The 20,788-nt window shown below is 34.5% G+C and overlaps 1 protein-coding gene across 4 annotated transcripts in view; it reads right to left on the bottom strand.

Annotated features, from left to right (window-relative positions):
• LOC110467134 (uncharacterized transporter slc-17.2-like) overlaps nucleotides 1-20,788 on the bottom strand; it is a 23,422-nt gene extending 2,634 nt beyond the window's left edge. Inside the window, exons 1-11 of one of the 4 annotated variants that reach the window (XM_021524071.1) lie at nucleotides 20,657-20,788; nucleotides 18,652-18,881; nucleotides 17,136-17,369; nucleotides 16,256-16,343; nucleotides 15,572-15,667; nucleotides 14,074-14,204; nucleotides 11,369-11,518; nucleotides 10,765-10,897; nucleotides 7,522-7,672; nucleotides 6,667-6,757; nucleotides 569-1,649 (exon numbers count right to left, since the gene is read on the bottom strand). In XM_021524071.1, the coding sequence (XP_021379746.1) occupies nucleotides 1,407-1,649; nucleotides 6,667-6,757; nucleotides 7,522-7,672; nucleotides 10,765-10,897; nucleotides 11,369-11,518; nucleotides 14,074-14,204; nucleotides 15,572-15,667; nucleotides 16,256-16,343; nucleotides 17,136-17,369; nucleotides 18,652-18,881; nucleotides 20,657-20,678 (1,569 nt within the window). In that variant the 5' untranslated portion in view covers nucleotides 20,679-20,788 and the 3' untranslated portion in view covers nucleotides 569-1,406. The other 3 variants (XM_021524072.1, XM_021524073.1, XM_021524074.1) reach the window with 3 other exon arrangements.

The following is a 20,788-nucleotide window of genomic DNA, read 5'->3' as shown; positions in this document are numbered from 1 at the left end:
TGAACGGTTTTTATGTGTTGATCATACAATTAAGGTGACTGTTTAATAACCGTGTTGATAGTTCTAGAATTAAGGGTTTGTCGAAGGGGATGTTCCAAATATAGCAATATGTAATCAAGAAGTACACACCCTGAATGATAACTTATCGAAAAACACTCTTGCATAAATTATAGCAGAAACACATTACACTGTACGTATAAATGAAGTTAAAGCAAGTTGAATTTCCATCTACAAATCAAGCGCTACGCTAGTTTAATGATGCTTATATTTCTGTTTGACCTAGCCAAATTACACATATATACAACAAGAGTACTGCAGAGCGGAACAATATATGCACATCCCATACTGACATACTTAAAATCCTTCTGATGCATTTTAGTATCTAAATGTACGAAAATGCAGAAATGTACATAAGAAACCACAATCGAACTTTATGACTCAGTTAAGTTGATAGCTATTCCTGTGATGTTAATGAAAGGTAAAAAAACATACAGTACTCTTATAGCATAACCTGAAGGAATGCAAATATTCCATAAAGCCTTTAAAAATCGATTTGCATAGCAAATATTTCCCTCTGTCCATATATCAAACCACGAAAATAGAAATGGACATTGCCCCCTTTGCCAATAATCAATTCATCTTACACCATTTAAGCCAAAGACGTGAACGCAGTATTCTTGTTTATTATTCGCAGATTTTGTTAAACATTGAAATTAACCTTTGTCTTACTTTAAATAAATATTTACCAAGTTTCACCCGAATCGAGTCATCTGAATAAGTTATAGTGCAGAATCCGTCAATCAATCGGAGCGCATTTTGCTAATTAATGTCTAGTTTAACTCAACTCAGACCTTAGTCTTTGTCCTGGTTCATTTTTTGCATTTCATATAGATACTTAGTAAGTTACATAAAAACCGAGCAAGTTATCTTGCGGAAACTAAAGTGTGGATTATACAAACTTACCAGCTTTCATTAATATTGAAAAATATCTGTGAGAAATAGAAATGTCGACGGACAGATGTTCCCAATACCATGATATTAAAAAATGAGTAGATAAAAGCAATACCATAGCCTTAACACAGAAGGGTTAATCAGAACAGGAACTCGATAAACAAAATAAATACGCCATGAACCTTGGTAATACAGTTAATAGGATGCCATGAGTTAGATTCAAATAACAATAAAGTCTGCTGTGAGAAAAACAAACCTAAAGGAGGGAAATTGCGGCAAGCCAATCCACTAAACAAACAGGTCAAGGTGCTCTGGATTATAAAGCGTGTGGTAACCTTATATGGTTCATGTATATGATAATTAATAATTAAAAGAACACTTGTTTTTGTGAATGTTTTATTTGGTTTCTTCAGAAAAAGAAACTTTGGTTATACATTAACAATATCATCTGATGTTCAGGTATGTATTGTTTTATTACATGTATGTTGAGTTGTCTCGTCTTTGGTCGATACGCCATAATCGTTTTCAAATACGGCGTTGTCGTTGCCGGTGACTTTAATATCCACATTTCTAGTAAATGCAGGATCCTTTGCCCATTCCTGCTCCTCCCCACTGGCTAACAAAATAAACACAACTGCACCAACGACAGATACCCCCACACAACCATAAAACACCAGTCGCCACTCCTCAGCCGTACCCTGGTGGGGAAAAAATTCAGATTCTAACTACATTTATCATTTATATCACGAAAATTAAATGTTTCTTTAGAGCGCCTCTAAATATAACAGAGCGTTCTGGATGCAAAAGAAGAAACCATATCAGCTGCCTTTATTAATGGTATTCAGGATACGACTAACAGAGTCTACACACTTACTTGTCACCAAGAGTTACCTGCCCTTATTGCTTGTCCACACTGATATGGTGTTTTTTTTACTTTTGTTGTTTCTAACTTTCTTTGTTTAAGAAAACAAATATCGGAGATATTGGATGACAAGCTTTTGCAATCTTGAGCACTTTATTATTTTTTTTCTCCGTTGGTACAATGTACATAGGTAAAGATCAAACACTGCCAGGGTTATCCAAAAGTGGGAAAATGCCCACCTCGATCTCAAAAGAAGAGATATTAAACATTGACATTATAAAAGTAACGTACCAAAGCCAATAAAGGGAGCATAAAGGTATGGTTTGGTTTGGTTTGATTTTGTTAAAGGTTGAAAAATATTGGATACATCAATACACTACTTTTACTGTCACAAGAATGCCAGCTTTGCAAATCACAGTAGACATTCTTGTTAGTATTCAATTTGAAACTGACTTTTAAACGAATCGTATAATTTACTATACTGTTTGTTGATATTTTATAACCGAAAATATCATATCAGATACCTTTGAAACAATATTTCTTCTCAGCCTATATACGCTGAAATGCCGTAAAAAATATATTTTTCCGTTAAGAAATCTATAACTGCTGGTATAAATTGACAATTTATGTGATTTAGAACCACACAACAATAATAAAAAAAAAATTAACAAAAATGAATTCATCGAACTAAAAAATGTAAAAAAAAAGCAAAAGTACATCAATAAACGAATTGTTTGTAAAAAAAAATATCTTCAGATCAATTGAGCATAAATAATCTGGTACTATTGCACAAGAACTGTATCAAATCAACTTTTCATAAACGGTACATTGTAGAATATATCACTTATCATAGACGGTACATTATAGAATATATCACTTATCATAGACGGCACATTATAGAATATATCACTTATCATAGACGGTACATTATAGAATATATCACTTATCATAGACGGTACATTATAGAATATATCACTTATCATAGACGGCACATTATAGAATATATCACTTATCATAGACGGCACATTAAAGAATATATCACTTATCATAGATGGTACATCATAGAATATATCACTTATCATAGACGGTCCATTATAGAATATATCACTTATCATAGACGGTACATTATAGAATATGTCACTTATCATAGACGGCACATTATAGAATATATCACTTATCATAGACGGCACTTTATAGAATATATCACTTATCAAGGACGGTATATTATAGAATATATCACTCATCATAGACGGTACATTATAGAATATATCACTTATCATAGACGGCACATTAAAGAATATATCACTTATCATAGATGGTACATTATAGAATATATCACTTATCATAGACGGTACATTATAGAATATATCACTTATCATAGACGGTACATTATAGAATATATCACTTATCATAGACGGTACATTATAGAATATATCACTTATCATAGACGGTACATTATAGAATATATCACTTATCATAGACGGTACATTATAGAATATATCACTTATCATAGACGGTACATTATAGAATATATCACTTATCATAGACGGTACATTATAGAATATATCACTTATCATAGACGGTACATTATAGAATATATCACTTATCATAGACGGCACATTATAGAATATATCACTTATCATAGACGGTACATTATAGAATATATCACTTATCATAGACGGTACATTATAGAATATATCACTTATCATAGACGGTACATTATAGAATATATCACTTATCATAGACGGTACATTATAGAATATATCACTTATCATAGACGGTACATTATAGAATATATCACTTATCATAGACGGTACATTATAGAATATATCACTTATCATAGACGGTACATTATAGAATATATCACTTATCATAGACGGTACATTATAGAATATATCACTTATCATAGACGGTACATTATAGAATATATCACTTATCATAGACGGTACATTATAGAATATATCACTTATCATAGACGGTACATTATAGAATATATCACTTATCATAGACGGTACATTATAGAATATATCACTTATCATAGACGGTACATTATAGAATATATCACTTATCATAGACGGTACATTATAGAATATATCACTTATCATAGACGGTACATTATAGAATATATCACTTATCATAGACGGTACATTATAGAATATATCACTTATCATAGACGGTACATTATAGAATATATCACTTATCATAGACGGTACATTATAGAATATATCACTTATCATAGACGGTACATTATAGAATATATCACTTATCATAGACGGTACATTATAGAATATATCACTTATCATAGACGGTACATTATAGAATATATCACTTATCATAGACGGTACATTATAGAATATATCACTTATCATAGACGGTACATTATAGAATATATCACTTATCATAGACGGTACATTATAGAATATATCACTTATCATAGACGGTACATTATAGAATATATCACTTATCATAGACGGTACATTATAGAATATATCACTTATCATAGACGGTACATTATAGAATATATCACTTATCATAGACGGTACATTATAGAATATATCACTTATCATAGACGGTACATTATAGAATATATCACTTATCATAGACGGTACATTATAGAATATATCACTTATCATAGACGGTACATTATAGAATATATCACTTATCATAGACGGTACATTATAGAATATATCACTTATCATAGACGGTACATTATAGAATATATCACTTATCATAGACGGTACATTATAGAATATATCACTTATCATAGACGGTACATTATAGAATATATCACTTATCATAGACGGTACATTATAGAATATATCACTTATCATAGATGGTACATTATAGAATATATCACTTATCATAGACGGTACATTATAGAATATATCACTTATCATAGACGGTACATTATAGAATATATCACTTATCATAGACGGTACATTATAGAATATATCACTTATCATAGACGGTACATTATAGAATATATCACTTATCATAGACGGTACATTATAGAATATATCACTTATCATAGACGGTACATTATAGAATATATCACTTATCATAGACGGTACATTATAGAATATATCACTTATCATAGACGGTACATTATAGAATATATCACTTATCATAGACGGTACATTATAGAATATATCACTTATCATAGACGGTACATTATAGAATATATCACTTATCATAGACGGTACATTATAGAATATATCACTTATCATAGACGGTACATTATAGAATATATCACTTATCATAGACGGTACATTATAGAATATATCACTTATCATAGACGGTACATTATAGAATATATCACTTATCATAGACGGTACATTATAGAATATATCACTTATCATAGACGGTACATTATAGAATATATCACTTATCATAGACGGTACATTATAGAATATATCACTTATCATAGACGGTACATTATAGAATATATCACTTATCATAGACGGTACATTATAGAATATATCACTTATCATAGACGGTACATTATAGAATATATCACTTATCATAGACGGTACATTATAGAATATATCACTTATCATAGACGGTACATTATAGAATATATCACTTATCATAGACGGTACATTATAGAATATATCACTTATCATAGACGGTACATTATAGAATATATCACTCATCATAGACGGTATATTATAGAATATATCACTTATCATAGACGGTACATTATAGAATATATCACTTAACATAGACGGTACATTATAGAATATACCACTTATCATAGACGGCACATTATAGAATATATCACTTATCATAGACGGTACATTATATATATATCACTTATCATAGACGGCACATTATAGAATATATAACTTATCATAGACGGTACATTATAGAATATATCACTTATCATAGACGGCACTTTATAGAATATATCACTTATCAAGGACGGTATATTATAGAATATATCACTCATCATAGACGGTACATTATAGAATATATCACTTATCATAGACGGCACATTAAAGAATATATCACTTATCATAGATGGTACATTATAGAATATATCACTTATCATAGACGGTACATTATAGAATATATCACTTATCATAGACGGTACATTATAGAATATATCACTTATCATAGACGGTACATTATAGAATATATCACTTATTATAGACGGCACATTATAGAACATATCACTTATCATAGACGGCACATTATAGAATATATCACTTATCAACTTAAAATTAACGCACTCAATCATAAAATATTTGACTGAAAACTGTTCCTTTGCGGTTTTCCTTTACATATTTTTAATTAGCCAGACTAGAGTTGATTTTATGGACATTCACATTTGTTTTTTATTTATTTATTTGTTTGTTTTATTTGAAAATGAAAACGAAATACAACTGACGCAAAAGCCGTTATAATGTTTTCTTGCACAATATTTGCCAAGACCAGAACTCGTGATCACGAAACAATATAGGACTTAAGTTTTTGCTAAGCCAATCAAATATGACGTCATTTTTCCTGATGCTATCTGCGATTTGTCAAGACAACACTTAAGACAGTTTTAGGCTTTAAATCATGTCATGACCTCGGGGCCAGGATTCTTGATGGAAGAACACTGCCAATTCTGACAGTACAGGTTACCGTCTATCATGTGTCTATGACTCTCAGGAGGTCTTTGGTAATTAAACCTGGCTTCCTACTGAGGAAGGTCATAGTCGTGGTCGAAATATTTAGGGAATAACTCATATGAAGGGAACATAGCTGCAACTTCCATCACAATAATAAAACTTGCATGTTTGCGGCGAAAGTTATCCACTATGCATAAACTTGACGAAAACAAACCTAGTTTTGAAATATATACTCACGTTTGGTGTGATTGCTGTTATCAAAATGGGGACAAATATTGATATAAAACCGTTCAGACACATGCATATTCCATTTAACAGCCCGGCGAATCTGCAATGACCAAACCCATCATACCCAGTATACATACAAGTACGTAGTACATATTATGAAATCTTACACGCAGCGTTCAAGGTAGAAATATCCAGGCGGGGATAAAATTACCCGTATGAGTCAAAAACAGACATTTACCCATTTGACTAATAATTCGATTTGCATGTTACATTTAATAAATACGATGTGGTCCCATTATTTACATTGTCTTTTTCAGTGTTTTGTTAATAAAAGGTTCATTTTACACAAAAAAATAACCTTTAGATTACATCATATCCAATTGTTTGTTAATTTGGTTGGGTTTTTTTAACATTTCTTCAAACATATGATACTAAAATTACTATTCAAGAAGAGCCACAGTGTTTGATTAATGCAACTCAATTTCAATTGGTCATCTTTTCTTTTTATGATAAAACTCCTTAATTATACCTTACGATTTGATGTCATTCATTTCTGCTTTCATTATGATAAGAAGTTGTACACACACAAAAAAGGCTATGAATCTGATGTTTTAACTTCCAATTTAAAGATAAGTTACAATCATTAATCTCAAAAATCTGCAAGATTTAATAAATTAATAAGCAGTTCGTAACAGATATTTTGGAGCAATTATATTTGATGTTAGAAATATTATTTCACAGGAACCGACACAGGGCTAAGTAATTGTCAACTCACACCATTAGTTATTTATAAGTGTTTGAAATGGAAACAGAATAGAAATAACATAAAGAGATATATCATTGCAAATGTCAATTTCTGATTACCTTGGGGCGATATCAGCAAAGTTTACTCGAAAGCCGGAGTTCATTGCCGTTACAATGAACCAATAGACAACCAGTAGGACCACTGCTAGAACTGCGTCATCCTTTCCAAGATACGATATCCATATAAGGAAGGGTGCAGCACCGACCAATCCTTCAGAACATAAAGCAAGTGATTTCTAAGTAAACATAATAAATAATGAAGAAATTAAGACACCTTTTACATGGTATATTCCAATAGGGAGTTAACCGAGACAAGTTATCTATTTATATTAATCATGTTTGAACGTCCTCCCGACAGCCAATACAAGGTCATATGAATAGGGCATACGGATGACAAGAAGACCCTTCTTCAAATATAGATTGCAATAGAACGAAAGAACAGGCTTGTGAGATAAAAAGGAAAAACTATGATATTATGGGGACAACAGATACATGTTGGTCTGTTCAAAAACCTTTTCAGTAGAAGATAGGAAGAAAACCATGAGTCTTCGGAGTACAAGATGTTGTTTAATCAATTCGACTCGAATATGGACTTATAGAAATAGAATAATACACTTTAAAACCTACAACTCTATATCTAAGGTAAGTGCCTGTTGTTATAATGGTGGCCAGTTTCTAAACACATTTTAACACCCATACATAGGTCTGTACTGGCATTTGTAGACATTGATACTTTTCCGGAAAACGACAATCGGGAGATAAGTAAACAGACATTTCCTACACCAGGGGGTAAATAGCTTTAAACATATATATACTATGTCTGTGTAAGTGTAGTGTATCTCCTAAACTAAACTATTCTTCGAGGTTTTGTTGCTCCCCTACAATGTGTAACGCATTGCATATTGAGAGTTTGGGTCATACAGAAATGTAAAGGGCGAAACAACGCTATAACTAGACTTCACAAAAAGTAAAACATCTTTTTTTAATATGAGGACAAAAAAGGTTAAAATGCATTAAAGATACATGTAGTTATATGTTTGGGGATTGTTTTACAGCCCATCGACAATTTAAGTCATCAAGGGCCAAACAACACGATGAAAATAAACAGTAGCGCTTTCAATCAAAATATAACATTAATCGTAAAATGTAAGCGTGAGAGATGTAGATTTGGCCCTGTGTACGCTTGATTGGACAACTTTTTTTCCTTTGTTTTGCTGTACTTGGCTTGCTTTTGTTTAGCAGAGAAAAACAATTAAAAGCTGAGATATTTAATTTGACTTGCCTCCACGTGTGTAATGTATGCGTATGCTTGGATGTGTGCTGGAGGAGGATTTTCTTCCTTGCGATCGTGATACCTCACTGAAATACCATGGTGAGGGCATCCAGCATAGTATTACATTCAGTCTTATTGTACTGACTAAAGGTTTATCATTTATTGAATTACCCAAAATGCTGTAGGCAGGAAGTACAACTACTATTTTAAAGACTACAGTATGTCACTGTCTGACACAGCCAACATTCTTTACTTAAGTCAACACAAATATGCCGTTGTATAGAATGGCACTAGGATATATAAAGGTTGATAGGAAGGGTAGAGGGGAAACATTATAGTTGCTTAAGCTGCACACATATGGTATTATTGGGTAAACGTCAGAAAGAATATGTTTTGCAAAAAAAATGTTTCTGCGATTTCTCCCTTACTTTAGACCCATCGGTAATATACAAAATTTCTCGTAATTATATAAAACAAATAGTTACTACGAGCTACCTTATTGTGGTTGTATTTCCTACTTCCTTATATATTTCTTTGTTTAAAAAACTCAACAAAATGCCGTGGTTTCCAAATGTCTTTTAAGCTCAATGGTCAACGATCGCCTTTAACAAACGTAAACAAATAGAAGTTTTGCGCGGAGAAAAACAATGAACCTTATTCTTACTACGTAGAATAAATATATTTAAAATATTCCTATCGTCATTGGCTTTTCCATGTGCACATTTACACCTGAAATGGTGTTGCTATTCTCACAATATTTTTTCCGTAACTTTGTATTGATATGTTTTTGACGGTATATTTTCTTACGCGGATCACTTTTGTGTGGACACTATTCCGGTTCCTTACGTCATCTGGGGCGAGCAGTCGTTGTTTTTTGAGAAAATACGTTCCCAAGTGCTTGGGAATGGGAAAATCCGTTCTCAAGGTCTTCTCAAGTTGTTCTCAAGTCGTTCTAAACTTCTTCTCATACTGACAACCAATGATAATGAATTATCATACTACCGCTAGGTGGTATAGAGTAGTATAAAGATGATAAATGCAGTTATTCACTTGTAATGACCATAGGTGTGGCTTACACACGTGTCACTTACCTTTGGGTGTTCCTTTTGACTTCCAAAGTATCGCTCAAAATACTTATAAAAACAAATGGTTACTTTATGGTGTGCATGTATTAAAGAGCCAAACAGATTTCCCATACTGCCATGTTAGCAAACCGACTAAGGGGAGGTTAGGACATATGTATTGTTTGTAATTGAGAATGATGATATTGCTAACTTCCATAATACCGGTTAAAATTCTACCTAGAAAATGTCTGTGAGACATGAATGCCCCTGCCGCCATGTGAGATTAGTTAAGTGTTTGATGTTCTATAAATAGTTTTTAAGTGTTTAGATTGAATCGGTACGGGACGGGATGGGAAGGAACGCAACAGGACGCGACGGGACGGCACGGAACGCAACAGGACGCGACGGGACGGCACGGAACGCAACAGGACGCGACGGGACGGCACGGAACGCAACAGGACGCGACGGGACGGGATGGATATTGGCTACACGTTATGCTCCCAATTTTATGTCGGGGGCATAACCAATGGTGATGTTATGTTGTATGTGTATGAGAGAGGCACCCCTATTTCCGTCTTGCCATATTGACATTTTCCCATTACACGACCACCGGGAAGTTAGCCAACAGGAAGTACCTACAGCGTGTGGTATTGAACATTGAGATGGTATGTTATGTGTCCATAAAAGGGATTGGTTTGTTTGAATGTTTGTTGTTTTGTTTGTTTGGGGTTTAATGTCCTCGTAACAGTCAGTGTCATTTGAGGATGGGTACCGCAAATTCCTAAGATAAACTACTATTTTTGTGGTTTGCTTCCTATCCTTCTACGTAAATCAATTTCCGGCATCAGGTTCAATTCACTTGTGCCATATACCATCCTGATCGTATTGTTGCTAATTAACACCTATGTTGATGTTATCACACGTCCTGATCTGTTAGATATGTCCAGGAAACATGACATTTCGTACCTGTTACCTGAAACACCTTCCTCACATTTGTAATGGATATCAATTTCTTCGAGTACAACCAGTCAGCTAGATAACCGAACATAATGGAACCAAATATCCGCCCGATGAACGGAAGGGAGGAAACAAGACCATTCTAGAAATAGAATTATATAACACTGTTAGTGAACTACTGTAGTATGGTTACTGTATACCGGGGAAATTCGCTGCAGTTTAGATTTCGCCTTTGACGTCCGCCATGATAAGGGCGAATTATCATTACAGCGGAAATCAGTATACGACATAATTTAACTAGTAATGAAATGTGAAGAGTGAAATAAACACTAGGCGAAATTTGAGTTCATGGGCTAAGGAAGAGTTTGGCTGGGCGAAAACGTCCCGTTATAGGTATCAATTGCAACAACATATTTTTGATGTTAGTCACATGAAACAAATGCTACCAAATGAGGTAAATAAAAGCACCTAAAACGTTTGAATATATATGAAACGTTTTGTTTATTTGCTGTGTGAACAACAATAAATGCCAACGCAAATGTCATACGGTAACGATTAAACTGCAACATCTGGACGATAAAATTTTCAATGAAGTAAATAGCGGTTGACGTACCATTGTCGGATCAAGCTCCAACACCTGTTCGAAATACAACGGTAGACAGATGGCAAGAGTGATAAAGAGAATTCCATAGGTGAGGAACCCCAGCACGCAACCCCACACAGCCTTTGACGCAATCAACTGCACCCACGGTATACGCAATGCCTTTCAAAACGAAATAATTTACAAGTGCTTGATTATGATGAGCAAATATCTTGGAACTTCTAGTATTTTAGATAGATTTCTAAAGAAAAAACTCAATACATGTTATGTAGTTATAACAAAAATGTATATAAATGAAGATGTTGACTAAAGAGGCATTGCATTTGTTGGAAACAATAGAGAAAACTTTTTGAGAGATCAAATTAGCGGAAAAAGACTAGTTAGACTTATCAAGAACTTCCGATTTACTGAGAGTCCAATGAACCCGACAGTTACGCTGGATAGGTTCAGTCACACAGGTTTGTTTGTTTGTCAGGGGTTTAATGTTTATTGTTATAAGATTCTTAACGGCCCGTCAACAAAAAGAGGCATTGGGGCCAATACAAAGTAGATAAAGATATAAAAGGAAATGACACCAACAGAACGAAAAGATAAAAAGACAAACGGGAACTGGAAAAGTAACAGCGGTTATGGCTAGGTTTATACTTTTAAACAGATCAACGATTTTAGGTAGTTTAGAACTTTTGACATATTTAATGTTTCGAAAAGGGAATCGTTGGATCGGCTATATGACTATATCTTTTGTTCCCTTATTGGTTGCAGGTAATTGCAATCTAATAACAAGTGTTTTACTGTAAATATTTCGTGACATGCTATTCATTGAGGCTGGTCTTCACATTTTAATAAATAAGAATAGGTAATGTATGAATGACCAATCTGGATACGAGCAATGACAACCTCGTCTCAGCGGATCGATGTGTCACGTCCTCACAAGAACCAGTGTAATATGATGGCGGGTGCCTAGGGAGACACTACTGAACAGTGAACGTACGTAGGGCAGAAAGAAAAAGGACAAGAACGAACAGGATCCCAAGTGTTGCAAGGGGGCAGCAATTCAATGTTGGTCTCCACCATATCCCCTTACAAGGGTCCCCATGAGTCGCCTTTTACGATTCACTTATATTGGAATACAGCAGGCCTTTTCCTTTTTTTGAACACGGGTTAAAGATTTTCTTAAATGACCTTAGCTGTTTATAGACCAAAAAACCTGTATCTACCAAACTGCTACCAAGTATTTTCATGTGATATTTCAGACAGTTCGTTTTGTTTATTGCGCGGTTTTTCTTTCTTCTTTTCACATGTAAGAAATCTGAAAGGAATGCTTGAAATACATTTTCAAACGAACTTACAATCCAGTAATAATATCAGCCATATTCGTATACGTATGTCGGCGTAGGTGGTGTGCAAGATAACACCGGTGTGTTTAAGCTTTTGGGCCTGCCCCTGTATCATTAAGTTTTACTTACACTGCTAAACGATTGTAACCGTAAAAAGGACGCTCACACCAGCAAACAAAAAATGAAAGGGTTATTACAAATATGATGGTTATTGTCGATAGGGCTCGCAAAATAATGCTTACAACAAACTATTGTATTCGTATCCAATTAACAACATGCGGGGAAAACCACGTATGAGTAAAGAGAAGAAAAGTAGGTCGGGCGCCCGAATAGAATATGGAGAGCAAAACTGTTTAGGAAATTCTCTTCATGCATATACAGTGTGTTTTGTTTTATCTGTCTATTCTTTGATGTTCATCTTAAAAAGAAATCAACAAAAGAACTTAATGTAACCACCTTTTACTTATCATTGCTAATTGCTTCCATGTACAAGACGCCACACATGTTGGAACTAATAAAAAAAAATGGATGCTTTTAGCATTGCTCCTTATTTCTATACTTCAGTATCAAAAAGAGAAAGTAATCATCAATATATACATTAAACCGATTGTAGAGAAGGATTTTTTTATGTCTTTGATGACCGTATTTTCAGCTTAACTAAGATCTTTATATGATGAACATTGGGGCAGTGATGATGTTGATGTCCCTTGTATTTTAAGACTGTAAGTTGTAAGCTGTAAGTTAAGTTGTACTAGATAAAATGTAGAAAAAGCGTGTAAACAGTATGTCCAGTTTCGATTTCTATATTTACCTATAAATTGGCAGCATAACAATCAAAACTAAAAAGTGACATCTGACATCAATAGTTCGTGGAAACACTTTGAGAGGAAGATTGTTGAAACGGTCTTCACACATAAAGGCAGCTATTCTAAATTTTATAAGAGACATTCTCGAAATTGATTGCTTCTGTCTTTTCATTTCCACGTAGCTTCGTTGCTGAGGCCTTTTTATTTGAAGTGTCAATATATCAATCTAAGCCACATGTTTTACGCGTGGGATTAATCTTCGTTCACCAGAATCATTCTCAGTAAACTATCTACTCGTTAGCATATTCTTATAGCTTGAAGAGCAATGTAGAAATGTCGCACAACCAAAATACTCATTACATACGGACTGGGGCTATTACATTATTGCAATGATAACTTCAGCTTAGGTTCAAGAGATAGTGTTACATGTAAAACCAAACATGCAATATTTATCACTTACAGTCAATGCGACACACACAAGGTTATCATTTCTCAATAATTGTTTGTGATGATTTACTTAACAATTTTGTTTACATTTGTACACAAAACTGATATATTTTTTTGTTATACTTACCTTATCAAGTACAACTGGAGCCTTGTGTAAGTTAATGTAATCTCGTTCTGACGCGGTTATCCTTGGGTGGATATTTGGAGTATCATAAACCAACAAAGCCCAAAATATCAGTACCAACACATTCAGTCCTCCTGTTAAAAAAAACACAATAGCAGGACCAACACATTCAGTCCTTGTGTTAAAAACAAAAACTATAGCAGTACAAACAAATTCAGACCACCTGTTAAAACCAAAACCAAAACAGCAGTGCTAACACATTCAGTCCACCTGTTTAAAAGCCCACAATACCAGTACCAACGCTGTAAGTTCACCTGTTCAAACAAAACCCACAACAGCAGTGCCATATAAAGTCCACCTGGTAAAAAAACAAAATAGCAGTACCAACACTGTAAGTCCACCTGGTAAAACAAAACCCACAATAGTAGTACCAACATTGTAAGTCCACCTGGTAAAACAAAACCCACAATAGTACTACAAACGCTGTAAGTCCACCTGGTAAAACAAAACCCACAATAGTACTACCAACACTGTAAGTTCACCTGGTAAAACAAAACCCACAATAGTACTACCAATACTGTAAGTCCACCTGGTAAAAAAAAAAACAATAGTTGTACCAACGCTGTAAGTCCACCTGGTAAAACAAACCCCACAATAGTAGTACCAACGCTGTAAGTCCACCTGGTAAAACAAAACCCAACAATAGTAGTACCAACACTGTAAGTTCACCTGATAAAACAAAACCCAACAATAGTAGTACCAACCCTGTAAGTTCACCTGGTAAAACAAAACCCCACAATAGTAGTACCATCACTGTAAGTCCACCTGGTAAAACAAAACCCTACAATAGTAGTACCAACACTGTAAGTCCACCTGGTAAAACAAAACCCCACAATAGTAGTACCAATACTGTAAGTCCACCTGGTAAAACAAAACCCACAATAGTACTACCAACGCTGTAAGTCCACCTGGTAAAACAAAACCCACAATAGTAGTACCAACGCTGTAAGTCCACCTGGTAAAACAAAACCCCGCAAAAACAGTGTTCTGTTTCTTTAAGTTACTTCTGTGTAGTAAACACATAATATTTGATTTGAATCCTACATTGTAGATAATGTCAGTTCTGTAAACGACTTCTTCAGATCCAGAGATGCAACATATTTACCCTAAAATAGTATACACAAAGCTGATATGTCACTACTATTTGTACTTGTAAGATGGAAATGGCCAACCTTTGGGTACATTATTTGTGGCAAAAACTGACACAATTGAACCAAAATTGTGTTCCCACAAACTAGCTCCCATGTTTAATAGTATGTAATTGTATAAACAATATATATTTTAAAAAGTTGACTGATCACCTTAAACAAGTTTCTCATCTTTTATTTCTTGATTCTAGATCAGGAAATGAAAATGGTCTGAAGCTATCTTGGATATACAACATGCAGTGGACAATGTCAGTATTCTTCAAAAGGTCAGGAAACGTTTCACAGCTACTTACCAAACACGAAGAAAATGAACGGCCAGCCTCCAAGAATTGGTATAGCGCAAAGCAATCCCGCAAGGATATAGTTGGCCATTCCTCCAAAGCTCCGAGCTAAGTAAATGAAAAGCAATGGATTCATTTATATTATTATTTGTATATAACGTTTTGAATAATAAATAGGGTTTATTTTGCAGAGCGATTTCTTCAATTCCAACAGCAAAAGGCAGCAATAAAGGGCTTCAATATGTCTGTTACTGAATTTGGACAATTGAGTAGAATGATCGACGGAACATTATGCGACAGACAACTGTTTTACCACACTAGAACCTGAGCTGACAAGAACCCATCCACAAGCGTAAAACATTTTGATGATTTTGACATATAGAGCAATTTGATACTGTTTTTGTGATTCGTTGAATGGATTGTACGCACCTGCCTCTCTCTTTCAACAGTAAAATAAACTTTTTAAGATTTCCAAATGTTTAACCTCTTGCATCACTAATGAGTCCTAGAAGGACCAAACAGCTGTATGATGCAGTGTAATTCGTTTTTTGTTTTACTGTATATTTTACCAAATTTTAAGGATGCAATGACAAGTGAGTGCGTTACGTTCAGTTTCTATTGTCATTAGAAATATTAAAAAATAATTGTCAACGAAACCTTAATTAAATGTAACACATTTTTGTTTTAGATATATACCTGTTTCTGTAAGAACCATCATTTGCGCTCGTTCTTCAAGTGGCGCCCAGTTGGACATCAGCTGAGTCGCACATGGTTCCAAACCCGACTTTACGTAAAATACAAAAAATGATATCGTGTCATTTCAATGTACTCGTCTTCACAAAAGACAGCAAAGCAATAAAAAGTGAGTTGGAGCAGGTAAGATCTACCAGCGCATATCAGAGAGTGCCACTAACACCTTTGTAGTCGTAGTTAAAAGTAATGAACTTGGCAGATATTTTATCGTGAATCAATCTTGAAATAAAATCGGGAAAAATCAAAAGAGGCAAAAAAGTTTGATGAACAAAATTATATGTTGTATGCAATTCAAACTAGTATGGCTTCATATGCAACAAATAGAGTTGACCGCAGAGAGGAAATTGTCCTTCGCGACATCGCATTGGCACTATCATTACATGCTTATGAATCATTTATGCATGTAACTTTTCTTCACATTTATGAATAAATTTGGCGATTTCAAATATTTTGTACAACACAGTTTATAATATAGCGACTATGAATAATGTGATACTACATGTTTTATTACTACATTCTTAACGGCCCATCAAAACAGAAGTGGTCATTAGGTTAACAGCAATGTAAATAAAACATGACAAAATATCACCTCTGATAGAGATTTGTTGTCATTTGTATAGAGTTATGTATATTTTTACGATAATATATGTGATATAATGAACAACATTTTCGTTTGTTGCTGTTGATATTGGTTGCAATTTTAACCTGTAGACATTTTAAGACAAATTTGATGTATTTCTAACTGACTAAAAATGTCAATTTCCAGTAAAAAAAATTACTATACAGCATCCAAGTTTGTACAGTAATATTTAAATAAACGTACCGTTGCCATGCCTACAATTATTCGCAGAGCAAGAACAATGTAATCACTGACAAAAACGAATCCTGGTGTGATTGCTGTCGATACAGCCATAATTAGCACCATGCTTGCAATAATATATTTGCCACTGTATCGCCCGGACATTGTTCCAAGGATAAGAGCCGTTGCCACCTGGCCAATGTAGTTACCGGAAATGAGGAGGCCTTCCATGGTACTGTCCCATTGGACGTAATATTTCTGGAATTAGTCGATTTATGTATGTAAATATATGTAATATAAATAACATGTACTGCTTGGTCACTCGACATAAACGTCTTAAAAAACATTGTACTAAAAAAAGTATCATCTTCGGAATTAATTAGAAAATGTAGGGCTTTTTTTTTAATTTAAAACTTATTTTTCTCCATGCTGCCGAATTTGCCTCAGAATCTTATATTAGGATATATGCTGTTGTAATGTATCTATTGCAGTTATTTCCTCACATGCAGGCAGGACATGGGTATCCCATGGAGAATTGTATCAAGCATGAGACGTGTTTTACCACACTCAATGACCCCTTATTAGGAACTTAAAAAACAAGTAGTAAGTGCTAGCAGGTTTACGTCGAAATGTTCAATAATACGAAACCTAATATTGAATTCTCATTTTGATCTGTGGAAGAAATAATTGCAAAAGCACACAGGGAAACAGTTCTCATACATATTAACATATATCATACAGGATTTCTATTAAATTTCGCCATTCGATTCCTGCATAGTTTTTTTCCATAAACAGAGACAAATACATAAAACTGAAGGTACATCCATATTCTCCACATCCCCACTTATATCTTGTAAACAATACATGTGACTACGGACGGACGTTTCCATCCAAGAAGAGTACTTTTGATTCAAACATTTCTGGGTCTGAAGAAGACAATTTTTGGCCCCGCCCCTTATGCCATTTTGGGGTTTGATCAATACAACTCGCAAATTTGATATGCCTTTGACTATGGAACCTTCCTACATGAAACAAGTTAATTGTTCACTGCAGTCGACAGCAAAAGCACGATCGCAAAAGGTCGAATGATACCTTATGATACAGCCGACAAGTCATTTAAATTAAATTCAATGTTTACTCTGTAACCAAAATTATTACCCTCATGAAGTGGTACTGTCAGCGGGCAGGATATGAAAAAAAAATCTGTAGAATAGGTCATATATTCATATAGAAATGTATTTTATTGATATAACTTTCCACCAAAACCCCCAGATTTGAAAGCATTAATATGTGATTTCTCCTTCTTGCAAATATATTTAAAAGCTTTCTTCTACTGTAACACCTGTGCCCTGTAGATACTACGTACCACAGACCGAACACGTACAAACGTCTCTGTCATGGTACGCTGACCAATTCAATTGATGCTGGGGTGTGATATCAAATATTGTCTGCTAGAAGAGGTGTGTAAATGGGTATTTTTCGGGGGAGGGGGTGTAATGCACATTAATAAAAATATAAAAACAAATATGATCGCACTTACCAAATTACTATCGGCAACTGTGACAATTGTTCCGTTGACGACTGCAAATGTTGTTATATTTGGGGGAGTCATACAAACGACGACCATGCTCATGTTCATGCGCATTAGCATGGTACATGCCATTGTTAAGCAAGTGACGTATCCAACGTGCCATCTGCAGGAAGTTAGTCGTTCCTTCAATGTAACTTCGTGCACTTTCTTCTTCCTGTCAACGACCAGAGGAACTCTCTCTGTGGGATAACAAATAGTTTTCCATTTAACGATCACCGTACCACTACCAAACTGTCTTTTTTTCTGTATGAATATAGTTTTGATAAATCATATCTGATGCGAAACCTTATGCGGCTTTTATGTTAAATAACAAGGATGACATAAACGATATAAATTCAATACTAGTGTTTTGAGTTTAAACATTAAGCGGGGCTAGACGGGGATCCGAACACCGGACGTTATACTATCGCTCTTACCGATTGAGGTACATGGTCATTGGAAGTGTTCTGCCGACGCTTTTCTACAGTTATATCCGACCGGAAGTTAAGGGGAGGTTACTGTATATAATGGAAACATTGTGCAGTCCGACAGGGATCCCTAAGCACGTTAAACACTTATATGTTATAAATAGTAGTGGTTCAGTAGTATTTTGCTCTCTGAGTTTGCATAAAAATCTAATCTATTCGGTAGATCAACGATGGACTGAGAAATGCAGAAATTTAAATTCCTTTGATTCTCATTTTAAGAAGCCAAATCTATAGTTCTTCTAACTTCATTTTTGTTCTGGATTCGATGGGTCTACGCAATATGTTTTGCCCAAGTTATTTACGATATTTGGTACGTTAAAGTTGCTGCGTTACGAACATTACACAAACTTATGTACGTCTTTAAAACACTTAAACTGTTTTAAAATATGATGTCATACATAACTTTCATCAAACCTGAATGATAGCTCTTGTCATTCCCTTATCATAAGCAATACCGAAAGCGCGGTCAATGCCTTTCCTTCACTTTAAGGAAGAAGACAGGATGATATATCATCTGTTGACGTATTTCAGTGAGGTAACACATTAAAGTCAGCGTTATATCCGCAATATCGTAAAAATGCAAATACGTCAATACTGCCTCCAACACACACAGACACACATAAATTAAACACACGGAGGCACGTCATTCAATTACCTACTGCACACGCCATAGCCGTTACGAACAATCCACGAATCACGAGGATTTAAAGTGGGGCGTATCCTGGATGACCCAATCACCGGATGTGTTGATGGTAGACCAATTACGGGTTACGATAATGCCGTTACCAAGATCCCTGATGGGGATTTCGGGTGATAGGACATGGTGATTAAACGCCTAAACGAATTCCTAAATGCGAGGACATCGCGGCTTATTCGTAAAGGTTATGATGTGTACAGTAAGCTACCAGTTAATTTAATCACTGAATTGGTCCTTCATATACTTTGTGAACGGACTTTGTCATCGTGAAATATCTAAACAAAGCATATTTTCGATTTCAAAGTGTAAGTAAAAGTAATGTGGATTTTAACATACGGGGTCGTGGTCGAATCATACGCATTCATAATGCTGTTTAAGTCAGACCTCGTTACACTGTTATAATTGCACTATAATACAATGTTATACTGCTATTATTGATATTGTAAGGATAAAATTTCGTTACAATGCCACAATGGTGAAGCTGAATGGTGCAGTATAAACTATTTTGACATATTGGAAACCTGACCAGGTTGATAGGTAGATTACATACCAGTACTCGTTTTTTGTTCATATTAATACCCGTCCTTACGGAAATTAATGTATCATAATACATTACCCACATGGAGGCACGATCCGATCGGCGCTGTAAATAAAACACTAATTCAATGCACCAAACATTTTAGCTAATCTAGTCAACCTTGCAGGTTTCAGCATATTTTTGATGATGTTAATCCCAAAACATTGCCTTAAATATACGCATTTGTCTAACTAAGACAATGCATTGACTCACCAATATTTGTTGACATCCTCATTCGAAACTTGAACGATCACCCACGAATCTTAAATGTATGCATAGTCAGTCTGTAGATTGCTTTTCTGTTTACGTGGGAAGTGTCTCTTAATAATCAGTCTGTATCCATAC

Source organism: Mizuhopecten yessoensis, unplaced genomic scaffold, assembly GCF_002113885.1.
Source record: "Mizuhopecten yessoensis strain PY_sf001 unplaced genomic scaffold, ASM211388v2 scaffold11161, whole genome shotgun sequence".
NCBI classification, from domain to species: domain Eukaryota; kingdom Metazoa; phylum Mollusca; class Bivalvia; order Pectinida; family Pectinidae; genus Mizuhopecten; species Mizuhopecten yessoensis.
Note: the sequence above shows the minus strand (reverse complement) of the source record. Positions and strands in the feature narration are given on the sequence as shown.